This window comes from Natator depressus, chromosome 10 (genome assembly GCF_965152275.1).
Source record: "Natator depressus isolate rNatDep1 chromosome 10, rNatDep2.hap1, whole genome shotgun sequence".
NCBI lineage: Eukaryota > Metazoa > Chordata > Testudines > Cheloniidae > Natator > Natator depressus.
This window is the reverse complement of record NC_134243.1, coordinates 82,525,799-82,548,298: the sequence shown is the minus strand read 5'-3', so window position 1 is coordinate 82,548,298 and position 22,500 is coordinate 82,525,799. Positions and strand designations below refer to the sequence as shown.

The following is a 22,500-nucleotide window of genomic DNA, read 5'->3' as shown; positions in this document are numbered from 1 at the left end:
AGTGATATAACTTGCATCCCTGCTGGTAATAAGTTTTAAGAGGACAAAGACTGCAGTGAAATGAGACTTGAATGCTGAACTCTAGAACTTGGTATTTTTATACGAGTACTTCAGAAGACATCAGGTTAAAATTATATTTAATAAAACAAAAATCCTCATGTAAATTACAAATTTATTTTATTCTTAAATCTGAGGAGTTTAATTTTCACTATTTAGGCTTTGTTTACTTCTGCAATTCTCTCCACTTCGACAGTTAAAATGGTTTCATTATCTGGTTCACATACGCTAATGCAATATTGTAATCACTTCAGGGAATAGTGTTTTAAAAACAAAGTTATAATTCAAATAAATCCATAATTTAAACTCTTTTGTGGGCCTTCAATTTTGTAGATATGTAATTTGACCACCTACATTTTGAGATGAACTTAACAAATTTGATTCCATCTTTTCCACCTTAAATAATCATATATTTTGCCTTGCATTTTATATAGGTGGTGGTAAAAGTCTGTGCTACCAGCTACCAGCCTGTTTATCCCCTGGCGTCACTATTGTAATTTCTCCACTGAGGTCATTGATATTAGATCAAGTTGAGAAGCTAATGACGTTGGATGTAAGTTCAAACAATTTCTTTGCACTTAAGGAATGGGATAAAGGTCTGAATTGTTCCTGATGAATTTTATTCTCTTTTTATTTGTTTTTTGTATATGAAATAGTTGCATATTTGAACAGAGAGCCAGTAAGCATACATACATTGTATGAATACCTAGGAAAGGGAAAACAAGAGTCACATCAGCTAACTGTAAATCAGACTAATTAGAAGTAAACAGCAATTTTATCATTGACTCTGTGAATGCACACAAGCAATAATTGCTAGGGCTAAACTTTCAAATGTAATGCCTAAATATAGGCTCCAAAGGCCATGTTTAGACTCACAAAAAAGCAACCCGATATTTTCCGGGAAGCTAAGCACATGCAGTGCCTGTTGACTTCAGTGACAGCTGTGGCTGCTCAACATTGCTGGAAAAATGGCACACATGGCGGGAAGGCACTTAGAGAAAGCATAATCGTGGCGGTAGATTGCAAAGGATGGTTGAGAACTTAACTAGGAATTGCCTGGCGGCTTTTTTACTGGTTATATTGGTGGACATTTTGAGCAACTGTAACTGTTTTTTTATAAAAGTGAATAGTTTTTGTTTTGGGGAATAGATAATACATTTTAAGGGCAAAATGCTGAGTGCAACTAAGGTGGGGGAGAGGTGCAAACAGGAGCATGCTACAACTTCCCAATCCTAAGCCCTTAAACTGCTCTCTGTTATTCTGGCTGGCTATGATCCCCAAGTGACAACCTGCCATCCAGGGAATGCTGGAGCACAGTGTGCTTTGTCCATGCTCTCTCACCACACCTCCTTGCTGCCAACAAACACATCTATGCTGAGGGCTGCGAGGGTGGTGATGTAAGACCCAGCTATACTTGCTCTGTGGCTGCTGGGGACTTGCCTGCACTGGGGGAATTCCCAACTGGAGAGCTGCAGCTGTCTTTTTCCTCCACCTTAGCAGAGCTGAGGGCCAGGATTTGTCCCTGTATGTTGATTATATTACACTTTCAAAGTAAGTTTATGTCTCTCTTTCATAGCAGAGTCTAATTAATCTGTTACAATTTACTGTTTATACTGAAGTTAATTGTTAGGGTATAAATTACTTCCTTCCTTGGAATATGGGTCATCTGTTCTGGCACCACATTATTATATGTTTGTGGGTACTAGGGAAGATAATTTTATTTAAAAATACTTCGTGCCTTCTAAGAACATCTATAGTGCTTCTCACATAAGATCTCAAATCACTTTACAAATATTACATAAGCTTCATGACACCCATTAAGTAAGCAAGTATCATTACAGCTATTTTATTGATGGGAATACTGGAGCACAGAGTAGGTAGGTGACTCCCAAAGTCACACAGTGCTTTGTTGATAGAGTTTGGAGCAGAACAAAGGAGTTCTGATTCCCATTCTTTTGCCTGATCGCTAGAGAGCACTGTGATGCCTGTAGTATGACTAGGTTTTTGTATTTTGCATGTATTTAGCATTTTCAAGATTTTTTTCAAATTCTGTATTCAGTGACAAAATGTATGAATACAGACCAGGTGTGCTTTTAATTTAGAAGTAGGTTAAATACTACATTAAGAAGAAATTTCTGAAGTTAAATGGATGTTAGATGAAATCTAAATATCTTTTTTCTTCTATACCACATAGATTTCTGCTACTTATCTGACTGGTGATAGGACTGATGCTGAGGCTTCAAAAATCTATATACAGCTGTCAAAAAAAGATCCTCAAATAAAACTTCTTTATGTTACTCCAGAGAAGGTTTGTATTTATCTTAAAAGTGAAAAGTGTCATCAAGGCAACAAAACAAAGATTTTTACTAGTAAAAACGTTTTGTAAGAATAATTTTTAATGTAGCTAAATTTAAAAAAAAATGCAACAAACATCTATCGGGAAACAACAAAAAAATCATTACAAAGGGATAAGCTACTAACATCTCTAGATAATTCTGTGAGATGCTGCCTGTTTGTAACTAATATGAATCAAAGAACAGCGCAAACAAAGCACAACCAAGTAAGTGGTGAAATTTGAAATGAAAGGTTTCAGAGTAACAGCCGTGTTAGTCTGTATTCGTAAAAAGAAAAAAGAAAAGGAGTACTTGTGGCACCTTAGAGACTAACCAGTTTATTTGAGCATGAGCTTTCGTGAGCTACAGCTCACTTCATCGGATGCATAGCATATCGTGGAAACTGCAGAAGACATTATATACTCTGTGTGTATATAATGTCTTCTGCAGTTTCCACGATATGCTATGCATCCGATGAAGTGAGCTGTAGCTCACGAAAGCTCATGCTCAAATAAACTGGTTAGTCTCTAAGGTGCCACAAGTACTCCTTTTCTTTTTTTTTTTTTTGAAATGAAAGACTGTCATGTTAATAATCCTTTCTAGAATGTATACCAGTCTGTCTCCCCAGCTGGTTGGTATAGAGTAACCTGTTATAAGTGTAACAGATCTAGGAGCTGCACTCTCATTTTCAGCCGAAATTCATATGGCTGTTTTGAGAGAGATTACAGGGGCAAAACAATAATTGTTGTTCACCCAATCAAAGTAATTGGTTGCAGATCAATATCAAAGAAACTATTCTGCTGCATTAATTTCCTACTGTAAAAATCGTCAATATGAAATGCTGTCTCTTTGATTATTCCTTGAAAGCCTTCTGGGGGAGCTGTTTAGTGGTGGAGAGCTCATGCTAATGAGTCTTTCCTCCCCCCAAGTCAATTTTGCATTTGATTTGGTGAGAAATAGGCTCTTTAAACGGCCAGTCACAGAAACCTGTGGGATTCCCTAACGCTGCTTGTCAAAACAGAATTTTGGCTGGATAAAAAAATAAGGATTTTTAGTTGCACATCAGTTTCCTAGTTGTTCATGAAAATCTGTCTAGAACGATGACCATTAAAGACTGCTTTAAAGGTTCTGTAGGCAGTTAAAAAAAAAAAAAAAAAAGCAAAAAACAAAACCACCTCTCTACACAATCCTTAGTTTCATAATCTCTTAATTAAATAGGGTGGTGATTATTGTTAGGGGGCTTATTCCTTCACCCACTTACTTCTCTGGTCCTTCTCGCATGAACAGAGAGCAACAATACCCGAAATCCAAAGGTGCAAACAATTCGATGTTTATTGGGGTGAACTTCCAGCAAGCATGATTCCAGTTTCCTTCCTTAGTGTCCCCCTTCCCAGCTCTGACACCACAGAGCCTTACACCTGTGTCCCTGTTCCCATTTCTGCCCTTAGCCAAACATGATTCCAATTTCCCTGTTCCCATTTCCCCCACCCTTACTTCCTGATTGACTGCAGACTATATAGTAAAACTTGAGTTCTGCTTAGCTATACCTTAACCAATCATTTTCCTGGAATTTAACTAACCAATCCTAACATATTGTAACATGATTATGTAACTAATTATATCCCACCACCCAGCAAAATTAATTATACAGCAGACAGAAACAATCACAGAACCAGATAGAGACCATGCAAATAAACAATAGTAAAGTGGGAACTATAATGACAAAAAAATACAGAAGTGAGGATTTCACATCCCAGCTATTGATAAGTGAGTTCTTGCCAGCCTGGATGCTATCAAACTAAGTTTCCTTTTACATCTTCTAGGCACTTCCCTTTCTCTGGAGGCAATAGGCATTATCAGGACAGGATTTTATTCCTAACAGCCCAATAGCACCTTATTTCAATGTGACTAGTTTGGAATGTGAGGATGTGACCGGTCGCTTCCCAGCTTATGGCTACCTCTGCTGCTTAGCCAAAGGCGTTAGCCTAAGCACAGGGCCTCAGATTGTCACAGGAAGAGAAGGCTCTTACACTGGCAGACAGTGATTTTGATTGTTTCTTTTATACCTCTATAACTAGCCAAGTGATGAGAATACACCTAAATTCTTAGAGTATAGGCCTTTACAGACAGGCCTGAATATCTATATTCTAACAATTATGTTTTAATGTTTTTCTGTTAAAAACACTTGGTGGTGGGTCTACCTAGGTTTGTTCAAGTGGCAGACTGCTTTCAGCCCTGAAAAATCTGTATGAGAGGGACCTATTGGCACGTTTCGTTATTGATGAAGCGCACTGTGTCAGTCAGGTAGATACCTATTGATTTTTATTTTGAAATATCCACAATTTCAAAATAGTTGGAAAACTTTATTCAGTAGAGTGTGAAAAGGTTAATTTTGTTTTTTAAACTAGTGGGGCCATGATTTTCGTCAAGACTATAAACGGCTGAACATGCTTCGCCAGAAGTTTTGCTCTGTTCCTATGATGGCTCTTACTGCAACTGCTAATCCCAGAGTACAAAAGGATATTCTAAATCAACTTGTGATGCTAAAACCACAGGTGTAAGTTGTTTGGAAGTATTAAGAAAAATTTGTGTAAATTGCACATCTTCTCTAGGCAGAAAAATTTTCACTTTCAATTTAAGAAATGAACTTGTGTTAATCCCTAATCAGTCACCTGAAAAATATAGATATTTGTATCTAATTTAATGTGATGGAGTACATGGAATTTAAAATCCATTAAATACAAAAAGGGTTAAAAATGAAGAGCAGACTTCCCAAATTTCTTTCCCCACTTGGGGAGAACAACTCTTCACACAGTAAAGTGTCATGAAGTTTTCTTTATCATTGAAAGGATGGGAGGGTAAATTGTAATTTTTGGGCTGGTAAATTGTCATGAAAACCTTGCAAAGATGGTAAAGAACACGATCTATAGCATTTAGTGGGAAAATTCCAAAGCTTGAGTATGGCAAGGATTTTTTAATGTGGCAAACAGTGCAACTAAGGTATCACATTAAATCTGGACTGTATTGCATTTGCACTGCATGCAATAGAAAAACTGAAGTAATTTTGTCCTCCTTAGACCTATTGACTTGAAAGGGACTACCTGTGAAGTAAGGTGCTACTCAGGGTGAATAATCTGATCCATAGTTCTTTAGCATCAGACCTGGTAAATTTCTATTGCTCTTGGAAACTGTGATAGTCTGTTATTAAGAAACAGATATGCTTCAGTGCATGCATTTGATAGGTTTTGGAGTTAGAAACCATTACAAACTGTGTTACCAGTGTACATCAGGCTTCACAAATAGATAAATCACGTGTCACTTTAAATAGTGCATAAAGATTTGGTATCTTAACAATCAAATGATAGATGTGGACATTTGGGCTTCTTTATGGTTGACATGAACCTATCATAATTTTGTGAACATGTAAAAGAAATGTCATCTAGTGTAGTTCATGCCCTGAAGAATGCATATAACAATCCTCATATTATAAGCATGTCAGGATTTAAAAGGGAAAAATTAAGGCAGGTAAATTTCACTTTTCACCATATAGTGCATGTGTTCTGTCTCTGAGCGTGTCTGTCCTGCTGGTTTATGTACTGCGGAGAGTAGGCCTGCTTTCCCAGCCATAGGATGAACACAACAACACTAGCATTTACCGAAGTCATCCCAGATCCAAAAAGTGAGGAAAATCAAACCCAACAGGGCCAGGTAGAATGAAAAAAGACCCCCTATTCAGAGGTTTAGGGGAGGAAGTAGTAGTTAATCTTAATTTGGAGTCCTTCCAGACAATTCCTATCCTATGGAGATTACTACGTAGTGTAAAATTATGCAATACCAGGGTCACTCATTAATATCCTGGATTCACAATTATGTTCTCAATGACAATCTAGTGTCATTTGCTTTGACCTTTTACTCTGAAGACGTGTAGCACCTGTTTTAAAAATATACTATGTATATGATGCTAACATGCTTTGGACATTGTTTTAGGTTTACTATGAGCTTTAACAGGCATAACTTGAAATATGATGTATTGCCCAAAAAGCCAAAAAGGGTGGCATTGGACTGCTTGGAATGGATCAAAAAATATCATCCGTGTGAGTACTGAATCTTCTTGTAGATGAATGTGCTCATATACATTTGAATGAATTACAGTTCTTGTATAAGGCAGTAGTGGGTACATAAAACTCTACTCTCCTATGCCTTTTGAGAGTACTGGTAAATGTAGAAGAACAAAATGCTGGAGGCAGAGTAATTTAGTTCTTTGCTGCCAAGACTTAAGTTTAATCAGTGGGACACATTAAAATAGGGGTTTCTGATGGGAATGAATAGGAAAAAGGGATGGCAGGGACTTGTAGGTTAAAATATCTAAATAAGAAAATTGCCTTTGCCATGCAAACGTTTATTTTTTTTAGCAAACTCTTAAAATGGATTTTATTAAAGCTGGGTTGACTGAGAAAGGCTATTGATCCTTGTGAAACAGAAGAACCTACATTCCAGCACAAACTTTCTCTTTATATTCACAGATGACTCTGGAATAATTTACTGCCTCTCGCGGCAGGACTGTAACAAAACCGCTGAAATTCTACAGGAAAAGGGCCTTGCTGCACTTGCCTATCATGCTGGCCTCAGTGACTCTGTTAGAGATCTTGTACAACGAAAATGGATTAATCAGGATGGGTGTCAGGTAAAAAGAAAAAACAAATGAGAAGGTTAATAGAGATTCTACAGGAAGAATGTGGGACTCTCACAAAAACTCAAAGTATAAACTAGAGCAAGATGCACATAAAAAATGAAACCAAAGTTGATATAAAAATCTTACATGAGTAGACATGGAATTAAATGACTGTGCAGAATAGAGAGTCAGAAAATAGTTGCTAGCCCTTCTGTAGGGGAAGTGCTAATGTCAGCATCGCATTTACATGGAATATTTATAAGCAACCGTAATAAATATTATACTTAAGAATTTTACAGAGGTTAAGGACTTGAGGCCTTGTCATACTGCTGTGAGGTAAGGCACTCTTTCACAGGTGGGGAAAATAAGGCACAAAGTCGTTAAGTGTTTTTGCACAAGGTCACACAGCAAGTTTATGGCAGAGCAGGAGCTAGAACTCGGATCTTCTCTCAGTTCTGTGCTCTAACCACTAGACTCTTTCTGGGAAAGTAGCTGACGTTTGTAAATATGTTTTGACTGAACGTGTCTTACTCCTCTTGGGATACACCAAAATTAATTTTGCATTCAATACAGGATCATATTAGGAGGGCTGTACCAAATTCACAGCCATGAAAAATGCGTCATGGACCGTGAAATCTGGTCTCCTCCCTCCCCCCCCACCTGTGAAATCTGGTCTTTTGTGTGCTATTACCCTATACTCTACAGATTTCATGGGAGACCAGCGTTTCTCAAGTTGGGGGTACAGACCCAAAAGGGAGTTGCGGGGGGGAAGGGGTTTGCAAGGTTACTTTAGGGGAGTCGCAGTATTGCCACCTTTACTTCTGTGCTGCCTTCAGAGCTGGGCAGCTGGACAGCGGCAGCTGCTGCCTGGGTGCCCAGCTCTGAAGGCGGCACTCTGCCAGCAGCAGTGCAGAAGTAAGGGTGGCAATACCAATCCGTGACCCCCCTGCAACTCTTTTTTTTTTGGGGGGGGGGGGGGTTAGGACCCCTACAATTACCACTGTGAAATTTCAGATTTAAATAGCTAAAATCATGAAATTTACAATTTTTAAAATCCTATGACCATGAAATGGACTAAAATGGACTGTGAATTTGGGAGGGCCCTACATATGAATGATCACAATACATTCGTTGTGTAAAGTTGCTGTATGAATAGCTTGCATAGCTTTATGATTGTATAGTAATTTATGGCTCTTATTCCAGGTTATATGTGCAACAATTGCTTTTGGCATGGGAATCGATAAACCAGATGTACGCTATGTTGTTCATGCATCTCTCCCTAAATCTATGGAAGGTTATTATCAAGAATCTGGCAGAGCTGGACGAGATGGTGAAGTTTCTCACTGTGTGCTTTTCTATAGTTATAGTGATGTAACCAGGCTTAGAAGGCTAATACAAAGTAAGCAAAGGCTCCCATCTCTGATATATCAAATGTTATGACAGGAAATAAGTAATTCAGTCAGTGTTAAGTTTTTGTCCTGTTCTATTTACATATTAGTTTGCTATTTTAAAGATCTTCAGAATGCCATATAATGCTGGACTGAGTCACTGTAGTTGCAGGGTCCCCCCAGCATGCTTTCATTGTTCCCCTCCCTGAAAATTTTCTTTACCTATACCTTAGTTTTAGTTTAAAAACCCAACCAATGTATTCATTTTGCAGAATTTCCAAACTTCTACTTTTGGGGCAGATACTGAGAGCATTTCTGTGGCTTTCTTTCCCCCATGTTCTTAAATTCTTAAAAGTGGAATGAGATGTCGACTGGCTAAGAATGTATTTTTTTGCCTAGGTAGCTGACTACTTTTATCTAAGTGCTTGAGGTAATTTGTTTGATCAGTAATGACTTTAGCCTTTGTGTACATTGTGTAACAAATACAATGAATGCATCCCTTTTATTTCAGTGGAAAAAGATGGAAACAGTCAAACAAGAAAAACCCACTTTGACAACCTTTACAGTATGGTTCATTACTGTGAGAATGTACATGAATGCCGGAGAATACAGCTTTTGGCTTACTTTGGGGAAACTGGTTTTAATCTTTCCTTTTGTAAGGAACACCCAGAAGTAACTTGTGACAACTGCTGTAGAAAGAAGGTAAAAAATTACATCATCTGTAAATTTCAGCTCTTAAAATTGTGGGGTGTTTTCTTAAGGTTGGTAAAAACAAAAAAAAACAAAAAAAACCACAAAAAAACCCCTTGATAATATATTCTAGAAGGCAGTACAGAGATACTGAGTGAGATCCTTCATGCTCTGTGATACCAAGTGTTTTGAGTTGGTCCCAAGGTGTAACCTAGAACAGACTTACACTAGCTGCATGTGGACCCCAGGAACTGTTGGGGCAGCTGGGGACTGGGAAGTTTAACGATACCCTCCAACACCTCTTTTCTCCCAGCCATGCCTACTGTGCCAGAAGAAGTTGGCACAGAACTCACTGTGGTGGCTATGCCACCTAGAAATTCTCCCCCACAGGTGGAATCCTCCAGCTACTGTCTAAGAGGGCTCGAAGGCAGCTTTGTTTTGGGGTAGGAGAGGGTTTGCAGTCTCTGCAGGTCAAGGTCTGTTGACCAATAGATTGCTAGTGTGAACAGGAGTAAAACAAAAGGGTTGATGGATATCTTAAACCCACCATTTTTTCCAGCTTTGCAGGCCAATCAAGCATCTACCGATATTTGGTTTAAATATCTGGTGCTCCTAGTAATTCAGTAGATGACATTTTCAAATAAATATTACAATTTTAATAATAAATCCACAAAATAACAGCTAGGTTTAATTCATATATATTGACCTACTTACTCGTTACTCATATTTTCCTTTATCTGAATTAACTTTTAAAAAGGTATTCAATTGCAGTATAAATTACTGTCTTCAAGAAAAGTTAAGAAATAGTTTTTAAGTGCCTTAGAAAGGAAGTCCTGTTACCTTAAGAAAAAACTAATTGGTGGGAAAAAGTGCAGGAGGACTCTTTTCCCCACCAAATGTAAGATTCTTTAATAAGTCTGCTGATTGAATTTAGTACACCTAGTTTTTAAACTGCAGAGGACTTCAAACACTAATCCCCATAATACCTCAAGGTAGGTAAGTATGATACCATTTTACAGATGGTGAAACTGAGGCAGAAAGGTGTTTGTTTCCACAGTGAGTCAATATTACAGTCCAAAGGACTTTATTTCTTAATCCTGTGCTCAGAGCATTACCCCACACTCTTCTCAGTTTTAAACCAATGATAATATTGAATAAAATAATGTAGACTCTACATAGTATATTATCATTTGGATGCACTAGAATTTATGCATCCAACTCTCATTACTGTTGAGTTGAGTAAATCCTATATGGATATTTTTAAAATTAGTTAACTTGATTAACACAATACTCGAACAGTACTCTTGCAGTTTGAGTGTATAAACTCTGTTAAACCAAATAGAATCATAGAATCGTAGGACTGGAAGAGACTTTGAGAAGGCTTCTAGTCCAGTCCCCTGCACTTATGGCAGGACTAAGAATTCTCTTGATCATTCCTGAGAGGTGTTTGGAGATTTTTAAGAGCAGATTAGACAATGACAGAGATTCCACAACCTCCCTAAGCAATTCATTCCAGTGCTTAATCACCCTGACAGTTAGGAAATGTTTCCTAATGTCCAACCTAAACTGTCCTTGCTGCAATTTAAGCCCATTGCTTCTTGTCTTATCCTCAGAGGTTAAGGAGAACAATTTTTCTCCCTCTTCCTCTTTTATGTACTTGAAAGCTGTTATCATGTCCCCTTGCAGTCTTCTTTTCCAGACTAACCAAACCCAATTTTTTCAATCTTCCCTCATAGGTCATGTTTTCTAGACCTTTAATCATTTTTGTTGCTCTTCTCTGGACTTTCTCCAATTTGTCCACATCTTTCCTGAAATGTGGCCCCCAGAACTGGACACAATACTTCAGTTGAGGCCTAATCTGCGTGTAGTAGAGTGGAAGAATTATTTTTCATGTCTTGTTTACAGCACTCCTGCTAATACATCCCAGAATTATGTTTGGTTGGTTTTTTTTTTTTGCAACAGCATTACACTATTGATTCATCTTTAGCTTGTGATCCACTATGACCCCCAGATACCTTTCTGCAGTACTCCTTCCTTGGCAATCATTTCCCATTTTGTATGTGTGCAACTGATTGTACCTTGCATTTGTCCTTTCTGAATTTCATCCTATTTATTTTACACCATTTCTACAGTTTGTCCAGATCATTTTGAATTCTCATCTTATCCTCCAAAGCACTTGCAACCCCTTCCAGCTTGGTATTGTCTGCAAACTTTATATGTGTACTCTCTATGCCATCCATCTAAATAATCAATGAAGATACTGAACAGAACTGGACTCAGAACTAATCCCTGCGGGACCCCACTTGATATGCCCTTCCAGCTTGACTGCGAACCACCAATAACTAATCTCTGGGAACGGTTTTCCAGCCCGTTATGCACCCATTTTACGGTAGCTCCATTTAGGTTGTATTTTCCTAGTTTGTTTATGAGAAGGTCGTGCAAGACAGTATCAGAAGCCTTACTAAAGTCAAGATATACCACATCTACCACTTCCCCCCTATCCACAAAGCTTATTGCCCTGTCAAAGAACGCTATTAGGTTGGTTTGCCATGATTCGTTCTGGGCAAATCCATGCTGACTGTTACTTATCACCTTATTATCTTCTAGGTGTTTGCAAATCGATTGCTTAATTATTTGCTCCATTATCTTTCTGGGTACTGAAGTTAAGCTGACTGGTCTGTAATTCCCTGGGTTGTCCTTATTCCCCTTTTTATAGATTGGCACTATATTTGCCCTTTTCCAGTCTTCTGGAATACTGTATCAATTTTGTACAACAATAAAATTGCTTTGAAATATCTATGTTCTTTAACTTTATTGATCCTTTTACATTTTCAAAGGATTATTTACTAACCTAAAATTCCCAATGGCAATGGCATATCAATGTAAATAGGCAATAACAAATTAATTCTGATCCACATACAGATTAATGATTGAAAAAGCCCAGCAGTGAGAAACAAAGTTGTCAGTAGCAAATGGTATTAGTTACAATGGAAACAAATCTTTCTAATCAAATCTATTGTGATAGGATTACAAATCAAGAAACGTGACGAATGAAGTGAAAAGTATTATAAGATTTGTTCAAGAGCATTGTGGACAAATGGGGAGAAGAAATGCAGGTTCTGGAAGGTATACGTTGAACATGATGATTGACATTTTCTTGGGTAAGTTCTGTTCTACCGCTCAAATTTGGTGTAGGCTGTATGCCAGAGGGCCCATAAAGCATGGGCAGAAGCTAGAAACAAGATATATACCAATAGAGTTCCTTTCTGAGAGTAATCCATATGGCATGTGCTCTAGAATAAATAAAAACCCTAGCCTTAACTGGACTATATACTGTAGATAAAATGATAATTATTGTAAGTCTTCAAGCTTCTGCCACTTATTCAGGTTTTTGTGAATGGGCTGTGCAAAATGGCTCCATAGCCTTCTACAGTTGTGTAACTTACTAGCTTGGTTATTAGACCAATTCTGTTTGTTCTTACTAAACAGGTACGAAAAGTGCTAGGATTCAGTCCGGTATATTTGGGAAGGGAGCTGCCTACTCACGACATAATGCGGAAAGGCTTTTTAGAAAGCTGGTACTGGATAAGATTCTTGAGGAAGAATTGTATATCACTGCTGCCGAGCAAGCAGTAGCGTATGTAACGGTAGGAGAGAAAGCGCAAGCTGTCCTAGATGGATATCTACAGGTGTGTAACAAATTTACTTTTTCTTTAATTCTACATTGGTGTTTCCTTCTTAAATTAAAATGAAACTGATGTTGCTCTTCTCTGCTTTAAGAACATGCTTTGAATTTACACTAAGTGCCAGGATAGTTTAAAAACAAAAATAACTATATTTCTATAATCTCATTTATTCAATAATTTCAGGGTGCTTTGCAATCATTAGTTAAACTTTACAAAACTCTGGTGAGTTGTCAAGAGTACTAGTATAACCTGCTTGTAGATGATGGAAACTGAGGTACAGAAATTACTTGTCACCTGTAGGAAATAGTATGCAGTAGGTCTGGTTTCCAGTCCAATGCTCTAACCAAGCACTTCTCAAGTGGTAGGGCATGACTCAAAAAGTGGTTCATAAGGGGGCATCAACTGGGTTACACCCCACAAGGGGAGAAACAAAACTGGCAAAATCCTGTGATCCCTAGGACTCAAAAGGAGCTAGTTAAGTGGAGGAAAAAAGCAACTCTCTCCTTTCCTTGAGGCTGTTTCTGCCTTGCTCCTTTCTCTCCTAACCCCAGTCCATCTGCAGCTCCTCAGCCCTCTTCACCAGCCAGTGTTAAGCTCCAAGGAAAGCTGCACTACAAGAGGCTGCATAGCCAGCGCACTGGTAACTCCCCTTTCAGAGCAGTCCTGTGTAGGTAGGGGTAAAAGAGAGAAGCCACTTTAAGCAGCCAGCCCTCAACAATAGTCCCACCAGCTCCATCAGCCCCCACCCAAACTTGCTGTGTGGTTTTTTGTTTTTTTCCTGTTTTTTGTGAACTCAGTCCCACAATTCTTTTAAAAAGGATTGTGCCTACTAACCACGTGGCTTTGGGATCCCTGGTGAAAAACCCCATACACATAAAAAGGATCTTGTATAGAGTTGTTCTTCTTGTTGGGTAAACAGTTACCTTAAGTCAATAACAAATGTTATTAAAAAAAAAATTTTATTTTTCAGTTTTAATACCTGTTTTTACTGGTTAAAGGCCAGATATCTGCTGTTCAGCAGCTCTGGAATTTCTCTCCATATAGATTAATTACTTATTTAATTTCTCATTTTAACAGGTGGAGTTTTATGAAACTGAGAATGCCAGCAGTATTCGAAAGCAAAGGGCTTCAGTGACAAAAATGTCACAACGGGAAGAGATGGTTAAGAAATGTCTTGTGGAACTTACAGATGTTTGCAAAACTCTTGGAAAAGTTTTTGCTGTCCATTACTTCAATATTTTTAACACTGCTACACTCAAGAGAATAGCAGGTAATGTTTATCCTCATGACCAAAACTCCTATGGGGGCAGTAGGCTATTTCTGGTTCAGGGCAGGATTCATCCCAGGGTGGGCTTACACTTGGTGGTGGCGGGCACGCTTTGTGACAGTTTGAAAGCACACTGATTGACTTCCATCCTTCAGCTTGCTGCTGACAGTAGTGTACATGCTAACTAACTGGGAGGCGATCTGCTGGAAGAGAGGCATGTGCGCTATTCTGCCCTGATTTCTTTAAACCCCCGTTCCTAAACTGTGCTCTGATGGGCATGATTAAGTGCTATTTGTCTACTGCGTATTAAGCTCTATAATGGAGCTCTTGAAAGAGTATTTAAGATTTTCTCTGATTCAGTTTGTTCCTTGTTTAGTATATGAATGGGAGTTGGTAGTTCTGACATCCTACTGATGGGCAACATATTGCCCATCTTCCAACAAAATTCCAAAAATACATCTGGTTGTCTGATTCAATCCTGTCTACACTTTACCTGAATTTTAAATCTACAAATGTTCCTTTGTTTTTTTTAAAAAAGTGTGCAAAATCTGTTTTGTCTGATATAAATTTTATCTAATCAAAATTTCTTTACATCTGCATACAGAAACCTTGTCTTCTGACTCGGAGGTTTTGCTTCAGATTGATGGTGTTACAGAAGACAAACTGGAAAAGTATGGTGCAGAAATAATTCAAGTCATGCAAAAGTACTCTGAATGGACACTGCCAGGTATAGTATGCCTTGCATCCAAATGGCTTTTTATTTAAAAGCCTTTTCTCTGTATGAAGTTACATAAATAAGGGGTCCATGTTAAAATACAGCTTTATGGCCTGTGTTCAAACTTTCATTTTTAAAAATTGTGGCTTTTCAGAGCACAGAAGCATCCTTAACTAAGAGGCGGGAGGGGAGGTGGAAGAGGAGAGATTCACTATCTATCTTAAGAAATAGACAGTGGTGGATAACTGGACTTCAGATGTCCTGGGTAAGAACAAGAGAAGAAAAGTAAGATTGCTCATCTGTTGGCCCGCCTTTCATGGCTGGGAGCATAGAGGAGATTTTCAGCCTTGAGGTGTATCGTGCACTGTAATTTTCCCATTCACATCAACTAGTTATGGGCTAGCATTGTAGCATGGGTGAACAAATCAGACTAAAGTTCTCCAATGACTCATGTGTTGGTCAACTGTAAATCTAGCAGAGAAAAGTGTAACCTGATTCAATGGTTGAAAGTTGAAGCTAGACAAATTCAGGCCAAAAATAAGGCATAAATTATTAGCAGGGAAGGTAATTAGCCACTGGAACTATTTATCAAGGGTTCTGGTGGATTCTCCATCACTGACAATTTTTAAATCAAGACTGCTCTAGGAATTATTTTGTGGAAGTTGTCCCAGACAATGTCCCAGTTGCATTAGTTTTAACAAAATGTCCATTTGTAGAAGACACTGACTCTTACCACACTGTGGACACGGACACTGGAAAACGTGAGAGTGAGGAGATAGAGGAGACACACACAACTTCTAGCTATTTTTGCAACAGCACAAACAAAGGAAAGAAGAGGAAAAGACCACCATTCTTCAGAGAATCCAAGAAAAAAAAAACAGGTTATGGTGGTAGCCAGCAGTCTCGTTCCAAGGGGTATGTAGTTTGTTAATACTTGTAACACGGGTTTAACCAAAAATAGCATGATGATAAAAATACCCACTAGAGTGTTGGATTAAGGTTGCTTTAATTTAATGTTGAAGAATATAGTCAATAGGAAAACAGTGAAGGGGGAGAGAGGCATTAGCCCAGCCGCATGAAAAACATGGATTTGGAAGTATTTATAACCTCTTTATAAAGTCATTATTGTACAATGGTGATACTTCAGAAGCACATATGACTCCTGTGGAGTCCCTGGATCTGAGAGGTGCTTGTCTCTCTCTGATTTCACACAAGGCTAGAATATGGAGTGCAGAGCAGATGATCTCTTCCTTGCTGTCCAGGCATCCAGGAGGGTAGCAGTGTCAGGAGAAATGCACCCCATGTAGCAGTGGGAAATGGGTTTGAAGCAAGAGACTGATCTTATGCATGACAATACGTTAAGGATTTCACTCCACCAATCTCATTTTAATCAAGTTAAGATCCTGGAAGACTTATATCCATCCCACAGAATTACAGTAAACTGAGGGATCCAGGGATTGAAAAAATCTTACATCAGACTCACAACTGTTTTCAGATAATGAAAAAAATATTCTAAGCTTGATTCTGTGCCTTCCCTTTGAAATCTCCTTCTGTCCCCTAAAAATGGAAGTGGGACAGACATTCCCCAGTTATAATTTTTCCATCTGGAATCTCCAGTAAATATATCTTTTAAATGCTAAGCAGCCTGCCAGAGCCCTGAAATTTAAGTTCATTACTAAACATTAGTTTTGTGGTTTTCAATACAGTACACAACTGCAGATGTGCTGGTGGGGCAAATGTTCTTGTTTTCCTTTGTCACTGTAATTGGTGACATCTATATTTCCCAAAAGCTCCTATCAAAGTTGCATGCTTTGCAGCAGTTTTTAATTCTGATATTAACTTAAAGCAAGCCACAATTTTATTGGCATACCTTTCCACTGTTTTTGAAACTTTTGCAGGCAAGGCAACAGATTGAGCAAAATTTAAAGAGATGCTGTCAGGAATCTTTTGTTCATATTTTTTGCTTACTCACTTGGAATTAGTGCTAAAAAAAATGATTTTGGAAGCTTGAGAATTAGTTTTGGCTTCTGGTTTTTCCTTTTCCCTTTGTAAACATTTTGTCTTCCTCCCACTTCTCTTGCCCACAGCTTCTCATATAGAGCACCCAACAATATAGCTCTGCTTCACTTCCTTATCTGTATACTATTGGTATTGGTAGCATTAAATTGTGTTTCTTAATTTGTGCTCCATTTGTTCACTATGGATACATATGTACCACCCGAACAAGCAACCTTGTAGGTACTACGTACACAATGGCTATTTAACCATTGATTTATTTCTCGCAACAGCAAGGAGGATTTTGAAATACAGAGGACATTTCGCCCAGAAGTTGGGGCTTAAACTGTATGGTGGTTTGCTGCTTAACTTTCTGGATTAAATGAATTTATTCCGTAACAGCAGTTTTTAAAACATTTGACAGAGAAGGTCTGAAGTTAAAATGAATCATGAGAGAGACACTCTGCATTTGATATAAACAAGATTAGTGCAAACATGTTGTTTTTACCCAATAAGTTTCCTCTTCTAGATGAGAATCACAGGGGAAAAACCCTGGATAATGTTAATACATAACAGTTACTTAAGTCTAAAGACACTGGAAACTAAATGTAGGTAATATTAATTCTAGAAAATTAGAAGGAAGCTGGAAAGCACAGAAAAATTGTCTGGCCTCATTAAGGCATTCAGAGATCCATCTTCAAAATGGATCTTTTCCACTCATACCACAAAGTTCATATCAATTGCTCCCCCAAAAAACTTTTACCTTAATTGTGCAGTGTCTGCAAAGATTCCCATCTTCTCCATGCTCTTAGGTAACACATTTTTATTCTTGAATTGGCAAAATAAATGATTTCCCACTATTCTCAAAGATTACCTATGCCAGTAGCCAGAGGTATTTTTTACGTAGCACTAGCACATCTGCATGAACGAACATGGTAGGTCAGATCAGAAAATAATGAAATTTATGTGGGAAGAGCAAAGGTTACCTTCTGGTTCATTTAGAGATGTTATTCACACTTACCCTCCTAAGTGTAGTGTTCCAGGCACAAAACATTGTGGCATCCCACCACAGAAGGGGAATAGTAAATGGTGGGTGAAATAGTTATAGAAGGAACCGATAGTATAGGTTGTCTAGCACTTTCTATTATAAAGGATTCTTCTGACCTTTTTCTGAGACACACTCAGACCTTCATTGTTTGCAGCAGCCTTTGATATTTGGCTTGAGCTAGGGAAGTGCCTTTTCTTTGTTCCCTGAAATTCCATTCAACTTTTTGCTGACATATAAATTACTAAAAATTGCCATTCCCCTTCTCCTGTTTACATATCTCATCATGAGAAAATAACTGAACACAATAACATTCCAAAGTGCTCATCTCACACCACCACCAAATCATCATTAGCAGATACTATACCTGGGGTTGCCACAGAACAGCTGTAATTTGTGGGGGAAGGGGACTGAGTTGGGATCCTTGGACCCAGCAGATGGCCCTAATAGATCCATAGCCCCCTCTGGGTGCACGTGCATGAGGCAGAAACCAGGCTGGGTTCTTCCCCATCCCTTCCACATAAGTACCTGGCTCCAGTTGCACCATCCCCCGGATTCACCATATGAAGCAGGAATGCCAAGTCCTGGAGATGAATAGAAGGCTAGGCTGGATTTAACTCCATTCTTCATGGACCCAGAAGTCCATCCTCCCTCTGGGATGACAGCCTCCTGCTGCCAGTTAAGTTAGCCCTGGAGCTCAAGTGGTAGCAGCCTGTGCTGTAGGTTCATGGTACAAACCCTGATAATGATGGATCGGGGGGTGGAGAGGGGGAGAGGAGAAGAGGAGTGGTGGTTAGTTACACTAGTAAATTTATTTTTTCTTTTAAAATACAGTTAGAAAAAATACAGAAAATTACACTAAAGGTCAAGCACGTGAAAGTTAGGAGATTCCAGATTTATGGTTATCTATAACATTAATTCTGCCCCCTTGTGCATATGCATTATGGAACAGTCTAGGTATATGATCATATGCAGTTTTTCCTCAGGATTCCTGCCCATTCAGTGTACAGGATGGACATGCAGGAGTCCAGACTTATTGTACAGGCAACCATAGATCTGGCATTTCTTAACGTCTGAGTGCTTGACTTTGCATTTTAAACAACATTCTTTTAACAAGCTTTATGTAATTCCTATAAGGTCTGTAAATTGCTTTGGTAGCTTTCCTAGATCAGGGGAATCAAACTCATTTGGAGGAGAGGGCCAAATTGTATAATTAATTATAGTTCTTGAGCCTGGCTATACAATCAGGACTATATACTCACAATGCAGTGGAACACCCACTGATGTCAGTAGGTGGTTTTCAGAAAGCAAGAAAAGACAATGGCCTGTATGTACTGATTAAATGTTCAGTTATTTATTCAATGCCTTTGAGAGAAAATAAGATCTCCTTTAATCCCACTGCTGTTTCTGCCCTCTCTTTCTCTCCATCTTTTCTGGATTTCCTCCTCTGCAGGAACTCCCAATTTCCAATCCAGTGAACTTCCCTACCTTTCTATCCTCTAAAATGATCAGTGATTTCAGTATTTAAAGTTGTCACTAAGGTGTCATTTAAAGTTGTTCCACTAATCAGATTAATAGAGGACAAGCGACTTCACCCTTTTGCATGACTGTTTCAGGCTGTCCGCAGACGACATAGCCTATATTACACTTGGTTCACCTTTAAAAGGTTACTTCTGCACCCATGAGCGTTAGAAATTTACTTTTGTTTTTAAATGAAAGATTAGATTCTGGAGCATATAAACGTGTTTATGCAAGCCACATAAATACATCATGCAAGTGATTTGGCACATGGGTCATATATTTGACTCTTAGATAACCAATACCATAAACCTGTATATTACATTTTATCATGTTGATATGCTAAATCATCCTGTTTTCTCTACATTTCTAGGGGTTATAGCAACAACAAAAAGGTCTCTTCTAACGCCAAAGCCCAGACATCATCAAGATACAATTCAACATCTTATGGTGCTACAGTCATGCCAGGAACCAGTAGGAAACTGGGGATTATGGCACCACCAAAGCCCAAAACCAGACAATTCCTTAAACCTTCCTACTCACTATTGTAACTACTAGAATGTAAATACTGTATAAAGCTACAAGCTGTCAGCATTTCCATTAACTTCCAGTTTTTCAAATGTATTAAAGCTTTGACATCATACATCTGTACAGTACAAAGAGTGTATTTGTTTAAATAAATGCTTTTAGATAAATGCATCTCTTTATTTGGAACTTTTAATTCTTCCCTGATGCTAAATATTCTTCTTATAAAAAGAACATGCTAATTTTGATTGATTATAGAAGACTTAGTAGTTTAGTGATTAATCATTGTAAGAATGCTCTAATTCTTTGAGAACTGCCTTTCTCTGATTCCACATATGGGATGTATATGACTGTAGCTCAAACCCAGTTACCAGCAGTGATGGTTGGAGCCACGAACCTCATTGACCATACTAATAAAGGATGATATCCTTCAGTAGTTCAGGGTCAGCTAGCTGGTCTTGAATGGTTTTCTATAAAAAATCTAGGTTTTAGGATGACTTTCTTAGTTTGAGGTGTTTAGCTTAATTTAGTTTTGGTTTCATAGTCCTGGATATTTCCCCCACATCTCCTGGGTCTAGCAGCCCCTTGGGGCATTTGAAGTGTTGCCAAGAGTATGTGTGAAAGCTGCAAGGCTTTATAGTCTGTCAGACACATAGGTGCTGCCTGAGCTAAGGGCATTCTTAGGATCTTACCTGGCTTGTGGTGGGGTTTCCTTCAGAGCTTCAAAACACCCTTCTGTCCTCATGAGCTCTGAACTGCATCAACATAGGCCCACATCCACACTTGATAAATTGCACTTTCACCCCTATCAATTTATTTAAATGCTTCACAGATTTTTAAGCCTGGAAGGGACCATTATGACTATCTTCTCTGACCTGCATGACACAGGTGAGAGAATTTCACCAACTCCTGCATCAAACCCATAACTTCTAGTTGAGCTAGAAACATATCTTTTAGAAAGACAGGCAATCATAATTTAAAGACTTCAAGTGATGGATAATATACCACATCCCTTTGTAAGTTGTTCCAATGGCTAATTACCCTAACCATTACAAATCTGCCTCTCATTTCTAGCCTAAATTTGTCTAGCTTCAGCTTCAAGCTATTGGCCCTTATTCTTTTGTCTCCTAGCTTTAAAAACCCCTATCAAATTCTTCTCCCTGAGCAGGTACTTGTAGACCACAGTCAAGTCACTTCTTAATCTTGTCTTTAAAGAAAATCTATTCAGTTTAACAGTTTCACTGAAGGCAGGTTTTTCAGACTTCTAATCATTGTAGCTCTTTTCTGAACTCTCCAGTTTGTCAGCATAGGCTTCTTCTCATATTAGCATCACTTCAACCGTACCTAGTTTGTTATATGGACTTCTCTACCTCTCTTAGGCAGTGGGAAAGCATAGAAATTTCCATATTCAAGATTCTCACTGAGCTGATCAACCAACATAGAAGGTGCTGTAGATACTCTTACTATGTCCCTAATGGTCATACATGCATATTGAACAGGAGCAATGAAAAGCTGCAGCTTTACAGACCACCAGGAGTTTCCCAGGTAAAGCATAGTGGCAAGTACCCATTACCTTCTCTAAGATCTCCAAAGAGGAAGGAAAGAATCTACCTAAAGCCGCCCACTTGTGAAATTCTGAAGGCAAATCAACAAAATGTTGTGGACTCAAGTTACCAAAATCTCTTGATAAATCTAGGAAAGACATTTTACCTTCCTCTATTGCCAGGAGAAGATCTAGTTCATCTACTCTGGGACTAATGCACAAATATTCTCTGTTCTGTATAATACCAGCTAATGGGCTTCTTCACTTCTGTCAGGAAAGGTTGTGAAAATTTGTTTACATACTCTCCACTCTTATTTGGCAACATACTGGTAACCTTCTGAGGATAAGAAAAATCTCACCTGATCTCTATTCAACTCCTACATTTTCTAGTGCTGTATGGAGGCAAGTTTTAAATGAGCCAAGCAATGTGCTTTTCACCCCTACCCTGCCATGCTATGCTAGTCTGATTAGCTATTACAAGCTCCCCTTAATTACATTTCATCTCATTCTTTTACCTGTTACTTCTCCTCCCTCATTAAACCATTACTTTCTAATCATTACTGATCGCCATAGTATTATGTGCTTGCAGAAGCATGTTTCTTTATAACAGGACTCCAGCCTGATATATGGAGCGAGTCCAGCGGAGGGCAATGAAAATCATTAGGGGGCTGGGGCACATGAATTACAAGGGGAGGCTGAGGGAACTGGGCTTGTCTAGTCTGCAGAAGAGAAGAGTGTGGGGGGGATTTGATAGCAGCGGTCAGCTACCTGAAGGGGGGTTCCCAATTGGATGGAGCTGGGCTGTTCCCGGGGGTGGCAGATGACAGAACAAGGAGCAATGGTCTCAAGTTGCAGGGGGGGAGGTCTAGGCTGGATATTGGGAAACACGATTTCACGGGGAGGGGGGTGAAGCGCTGGAATGGGATCCCTGGGGAGGGGGTGGACTCTCCTCCCTTAGAGGCTTTTAGGGTTTCTGACAAAGCCCTGGCTGGGAGGCTCGCGGGGGGCAGCGTTGATGCTGGCGCTGCTGTGAGCCGGGGGCCGGCTGGGTGACTCCTGAGGTCCC

At 38.9% G+C, this 22,500-nt stretch overlaps 1 protein-coding gene across 1 annotated transcript in view; it reads left to right on the top strand.

The window, feature by feature from the left end:
* BLM (BLM RecQ like helicase) overlaps nucleotides 1-19,941 on the top strand; it is a 33,530-nt gene extending 13,589 nt beyond the window's left edge. Inside the window, exons 8-21 of the mRNA XM_074966682.1 lie at nucleotides 492-610; nucleotides 2,252-2,365; nucleotides 4,596-4,694; nucleotides 4,799-4,947; nucleotides 6,378-6,484; nucleotides 6,914-7,074; nucleotides 8,266-8,461; nucleotides 8,962-9,152; nucleotides 12,166-12,301; nucleotides 12,630-12,829; nucleotides 13,904-14,096; nucleotides 14,698-14,820; nucleotides 15,525-15,723; nucleotides 19,740-19,941. Coding sequence (XP_074822783.1) covers nucleotides 492-610; nucleotides 2,252-2,365; nucleotides 4,596-4,694; nucleotides 4,799-4,947; nucleotides 6,378-6,484; nucleotides 6,914-7,074; nucleotides 8,266-8,461; nucleotides 8,962-9,152; nucleotides 12,166-12,301; nucleotides 12,630-12,829; nucleotides 13,904-14,096; nucleotides 14,698-14,820; nucleotides 15,525-15,723; nucleotides 19,740-19,917 — 2,165 coding nt within the window. The 3' untranslated portion in view covers nucleotides 19,918-19,941. The remainder of the gene's footprint in view (nucleotides 1-491; nucleotides 611-2,251; nucleotides 2,366-4,595; nucleotides 4,695-4,798; nucleotides 4,948-6,377; nucleotides 6,485-6,913; nucleotides 7,075-8,265; nucleotides 8,462-8,961; nucleotides 9,153-12,165; nucleotides 12,302-12,629; nucleotides 12,830-13,903; nucleotides 14,097-14,697; nucleotides 14,821-15,524; nucleotides 15,724-19,739) is intronic.
* The last annotated feature ends 2,559 nt before the right edge of the window (nucleotides 19,942-22,500 follow it).